This window comes from Nycticebus coucang, chromosome 3, assembly GCF_027406575.1.
Source record: "Nycticebus coucang isolate mNycCou1 chromosome 3, mNycCou1.pri, whole genome shotgun sequence".
NCBI classification, from domain to species: domain Eukaryota; kingdom Metazoa; phylum Chordata; class Mammalia; order Primates; family Lorisidae; genus Nycticebus; species Nycticebus coucang.
The window spans coordinates 139,127,125-139,133,124 of NC_069782.1; the positions used below are offsets into that span (position 1 = coordinate 139,127,125).

The following is a 6,000-nucleotide window of genomic DNA, read 5'->3' on the forward strand; positions in this document are numbered from 1 at the left end:
TGGGAACAACTGATCAGAGTAAGTTTGCCATAGATTTTTCTTATCTCTCCCAGTAATTTGTATTATTAAAAGTGGTGCTACTTTTGCTCATCATGGGAGGTGGAGACAGGAAGATCACTTAAGGCCAGGAATTTAAGACCAACCTGGGCAACATAGCAAGCCCCTGTCCCTGCAGAAAATAAAAGAATTAGCCAGGCATAGTGGCTCATGCCTAGTCCCAGCCACTTGGAAGTCTGAAGCAGGAGGATGGGGGGATCACTTGAGGAAGGAGTTTGAGGTTATAATGAGCTATGATTGCACCACTGCACTCCAGGCTGGGTGACAGACAAGACTCCGTCTTTAAAAAAACAAGCAACAACAACAAAAAAAAAAAACCCTGGATTTTGGCGACCCGTCACTCTTAAGAATTTGTGGAATTAAAATTGATCTTGTCATGCGTCTTCCAGGCAGCAGCATTAAATCCTTTTCAGTTTTAATTGCCGAATGATCCCCAAACTAAAGGAGATACGTTGTCTTTCTCTCATATACTGACTTGATTTACAATGAGACCGTCATGTCAGCTGGCTTCCACTGTGTAGTCTTAACACCTTTGCTTCTTGTGTCATTTAAGAAAATTAGCTTCATGCTAGTAGATCCATCGTTTCTTAAAATGATGATCTGTCCTCGTTGGAATTAAATTAATGCCTTAGTACGTTGCTAAAACATTTCAGTTTTTCATAATAAAGCAAAAATGTTAACTATGAAAATAACCCAAAAAACCCTCCTCTTTTGTAGAAAACCATGAGCTATTTTCCAAGAGCTTCATCTCCATGGAAGTGCCTGTCATGATAGTAAATGGCAAAGATGATATGCATGATGTTGAAGATGAGCTTGCTAAGCGAGTGAGTAGGTTAACTACAAGCACGACCATAGAAAACATCGAGATTACCATTAAGTCTCCAGAAAAAATTGAAGAAGTCCTGTCACCTGAAGGCTCACCTTCAAAATCACCATCCAAGAAAAAGAAGAAGTTCCGCACTCCTTCTTTTCTGAAAAAGAACAAGAAAAAGGAGAAAGTTGAAGCCTAAAGTCTTTTTATAATTGTTACTATTACAATGTGACATTGCACATTTAAATACCACATTTAAGTTGATTATTAATATGGAGTGGTAGATTAGATTGGGGGTATGTAGCAAACTGGACTTTAAGAACCAGAAAGAGGTTTTTACTAAAAGAGAAACATATTATGAAAACTTTCAAATTCATCTCATTTTGTATCTTCAAAAAAAAGGATTTGAATTTTTAAACAATTGATAGTTTTAATTAGCTCTGCCCTCATGAAAATATAGTCACCACAAACAGATATCTGTCTGAATTACTTCAGGCCTTCTCCATGATATCTGTTGGAAAGAAATTGCCAGTGGACAAGTGAGAATTTTTATTTCTCAACACCTGTGTTTCACTTGGTAATCAGATTATAATTTTCTATCCTACTTTTTGACTGTATTTTTTGGGTCCCCATTGTTTCAGTGGGCATTAACAGAATGCTTTAAAAGCGTCTAAGACAAGAGTCTATAGCATTAGTATACACTGGCACATAATTTTTTTAAAAAGTTTTAAGAAAAGATTCATTTGGAATTTTATTCACAGTATAAAATTTCCTCACCTGAAATAACTTTGTTTGCCAAAAAAGTCGTTTTAGAAACTATAATTTTTGAAAAATTCCTTTTTTTATTAGTTTAGACAGCCCCTTATTTTTCAACAAAGGGGATTTTGTACACATAACATGGGTTATTTAGTTTAACTCTGGCAAAACCAATTTTTATATGTTAAGATATTTGTATACCATTCAGTATAAAAGTGTCCTAAGTATATTAGCCAATCATTTAACAGTAGAGCATCTTTAAGGCTGCTTGGTACTGAGTATACTTAAATCTAATTCAAGAATCCAGGGACTTGGTATCCAAAGGGGATTAGAGCATGTGAGGTACATCTAGATTCATATTTGAATCTTATCCTTTATTTTTCTCTTAGTATTGCTAGTGAATGAAGAAAATCTCATAAAGTAACCAAATGAAAAAGAATGAAAAGGAAAGTGAAAAGGGAACAAAAGATAGGATGTCAAAAGAATTCTAGTTTGATAACAACTCATATTCACAATAAGATATAAAGTATGATTTATTTGAAACATGCCCCAAATTTCTAAAATTCTATTTCTCTGCCAGAATCAATGACTTTCTTGGTTGATATTTGAGTTGTAAAAGGGTTATTTCCTTCTAACTTGTGTATCCTTAGAGAGCAGTACTAGAAGAAATTAGTAGGTCTAATCCTACCTATGAGAAAACTACCACTTCTTTATTTTTACAGATGTTTAAAAAATCTTTTCAGTTAATTTTCTTTCCAATGTAAATAAAAATTTAAACCTAGGCATAATATAGGCTTTTCCCACTTCACCCAAGTAATGTCTTAAATCAGTGTAAGATCAATAATCCCAAATGATCTGTGGATAAAAATAATCCAGAGCATTTCTGGAGGGTGAGCTGGCATGCAAAAGATTACATTGATTGCAGTGTGTTCTGGGGCTGGTTCTGTTTGACTGTGTTAGACAATGCAAAGTTGAAACAGAGCCTGGAAATGTCCTTCTAGATCTCAAACTAACTACTGGAATCAGTGTTTTAATCTCTTAGCAGAAATTTTCAGTTGCTTAACTCCGTATTTGAGGATTTTTTTAATGTTCTACATGATTTACGTTGTATTACAATGTATGTAGAAACAGTAACCTGTGAACTATGCTTTTCCATAACTTTTTAAAAATATATATATCTAAATGAATGCAATGTGCATAAATATTTTTTAAATGCAACAGTGAACTATTGCACCTTTTGCTAATGCCTCTATTTACTTGCTTTGGCATAAAGAATGAGCCAATGAACCTCTGTGTCCTGTGGAAAAATGTATAAATGTTATCTGATATTGCTCTTAGATGTAATGCTAATTAATGTTAAATCACAAATAAACAGTATTTTAAATATATGGACTTAATATCATGAGGTTTCCATTCAGGGGTGGCTACTCAGCCTATTTGTGGTTTATTGAGTTTTATACTTCAGTGAAACTTTGCCATAAGTTAAGACAAATTCTTCTGAATAATATATTTTCAAAGTAGTTGAAAATTTTATATATATAATGTATAAATATGTATAAATATAAATTTATATTTATAAATACATATTCCGCTTCAGCTCATATTGAAGGAGATATTCCCTGAGAGACCTATTTTTTATCTTGATAAAGTATGGTGGCCTTAGGATTTTGATAGTCTCAATTCTGTTGTTCAGCTCTATCACCGTAGAAAAATAGAAGATTTTCTAGGATATTTCCCCTCTTTTTGTTCTACAAATAACAATGTAACAGTAAAGAAAACAGAATAGAAAATAATTTGCATTTTGCCACATTAACATTTCTAAAAATTTTAGTCCCTTTCAGCTCTTGTCCAGTTAATACACAATGGACATAAAGTTCATGTGCAGTTTATTACGTTAAACTTTTAAATTTCACACAAACATTATGTCCATCCTGTATTATGTATTTTTCTATATATTAATAATGATGGTGTGAATCATAGAATAATCATCCTAGATTTTCAAACTAAGCTTAACCCATTATACAAAGCATTATTGTGGTTATTTTTCCACTTTGTCCTAAAACTAGAGTACAACAGGAAGAAATGTTAATTGAGGGTTCTAGTTAATCAAAGTTTTTGCTATAATTACCTATTATAAAAATGAAGGGTTTGGGCAGAGAAGAATAGATTCATAGTCTTGGGCATATTTAATTATTATCTTGGCTTGTAAATAACCCTGTGGTGAGAAATTTCTGTTTTAGAAAGATGCTCATTTCACAATTCTCTTTCATAAAGCAACAAAGATGATTATCTTCAGTTCTCACTTGAGAGCCGATCTGGCATGAAGGGTAGTTGACTTTGCCTTTTCTCTGTTGATCAATATTTTCATTTAGCTGGGAATGGAAAGGACTGAATGGATAACATAGTGACATCATTCGTTTCTCGTTTTGTTGTTTTTAAGATAGAAACACATAATGACAAACTGGTTGTTTTTTAAACACAAAACTGTTGTACACCCATATCCAAGTTGCAGTCTTGGTCAAATTGGGATTTTAAAAAGAACAGTCATCTTTGTGACCACTAGAGGGTGTAGTAGACCTAACAATCCAGTGTTTCCAGTCCCTGCACTCAGCTTCTCCCTTAGTCTGTAAGCACCATGTTTGTTGTAAAATACCCAGAACTTGGAAGAGAAGACATTTCCTTTGCTGTTTATAATTCTCACTAAGCTGTTCTAGACTATTGTCTTAGCATGCCTGTGGGGAACACCTTGAGAATTTTTAGGTGTGGTCTTAGAAGTTGTGATAGGAAGTGACTCCTCAGAGGAGCACTCCTGCCTGTGAGTGGTGATATAATGCCTCCTTGAATAATTCTTTTTTTTTTTTTTGACTGAGGCGTTAATTGATAATATTTATCTCTCTCTTCCTTTTTTTTTTTATGCCTTCTGTGCACCAAAGATTATGCTAAATGCTTTTCTTTCTTTTTTTTTTTTTTTTTTTTTAAGACAGAGTCTCACCTTATCGTCCTGGGTAGAGTGCTGTGGCGTCACAACTCACAGCAACCTCCAACTCCTGGGCTTAGGTGATTCTCTTGCCTCAGCCTCCCCAGTAGCTGGGACTACAGGCAGCTGCCACAAGGCCTGGCTATTTTTTGTTGCAGTTTGGCTGGGGCCGGGTTTGAACCTACCACCCTCAATATGTGGGGCTGGCACCCTACCCACTGAGCTACAGGTGCCACCCAGTGCTTTTTGTATATTACCTCATTTGGCTTTCCCAGCATCCCAGCAGAGTATCTTCATTTTGTAGATAATGAAACCGAAGCTTGTAGATGTTATCCTAATTTGTAGACAATGAAACCATGGCTTGTAGAAGATGAAAAAAAGGTGGTAAAATTTCACCCATAGAGATTCAGACTTCTAAAATTACTAGTGCCATCTGTGTGCCATATCCAGTATGGCTCCAATGTACTTTTTTGTAGTTTTATAAAGGGGCATTTCCCTTAGCTTGAAGTGTAAGTCCATACATGGTGAACTCATGTTGTGATATAAGTATATTTGATATAAAACATTGATTTTTTTTTGTATTGAAAGACTTTTTTCCGAAAAAAAAAATAACTCAGAGAATGAAGAAATTGATGAATACCTGAAAAGCAGGAATAACCTCTGTGATGATAGCATCCCTTAAGGTAAAGATCCAGCTCTTGAATCTTCACATGACACCTGAACACAAGGTATCTATATTCAGTACCTTTGCTTAAGATGCAACAAAGACTTGGGAAGAAGGCTTCTATCTTTTTTTTTCTTTTTGATTTCCAATATTGGAAGCAGGAAAGACATTCTAAGGAAAGTGTTTTAAAAACCTGATAAATGGTTTAGTTATAGAAGTTATCTTAAAGATCAGAAATAATGTTATCTACTTATAATTTAATTTAAATGAATGTAGTTGGAAATGGTATTTCATGGATGAAAACCTAATGTGTTTAATGGAGATCAAGCCTTTTAAAGTAAGGGGAGCTTTTGATGAAAAAACTATTTGCAAATTCAGCTTTGTGGGGTACTTCTAAGATCTGACCAGTAGGGGGCAATGCTGGGTCCAAGTCCAAATTTAGTTTTTAGTTAATTAAGGGAACTTCTTCAAAATGTCTTTGAGCTTGGATTTAGAACTCTATTTTGATTATGCATTACTAGAGACACCTTTAAATTGAAGAAAGTTTATAAATACCAAATTAGTTCATTTGTTTCTTAAACAGCTAAGTTACGTTGTTCTGACTTAATGAAGAATCTGTCCTTCAGAGAGGTTGTTGGCCTAACATCATGCAGTTCATAAGCCAGGAATTAAGCAAAGGTCTTCAAAAGTCTGCATTTCATGCTTTTCCATTTTACCACACTCTCCCTTGGAAAT

General features: G+C 34.3%; 1 protein-coding gene across 11 annotated transcripts in view; it reads left to right on the plus strand.

Annotated features, from left to right (window-relative positions):
• ADD3 (adducin 3) overlaps positions 1-3,012 on the plus strand; it is a 174,405-nt gene extending 171,393 nt beyond the window's left edge. For all 11 annotated transcript variants that reach the window (XM_053583606.1, XM_053583605.1, XM_053583601.1 and 8 more), the window contains one exon: positions 775-3,012. In XM_053583606.1, the coding sequence (XP_053439581.1) occupies positions 775-1,067 (293 nt within the window). In that variant the 3' untranslated portion in view covers positions 1,068-3,012. The remainder of the gene's footprint in view (positions 1-774) is intronic.
• The last annotated feature ends 2,988 nt before the right edge of the window (positions 3,013-6,000 follow it).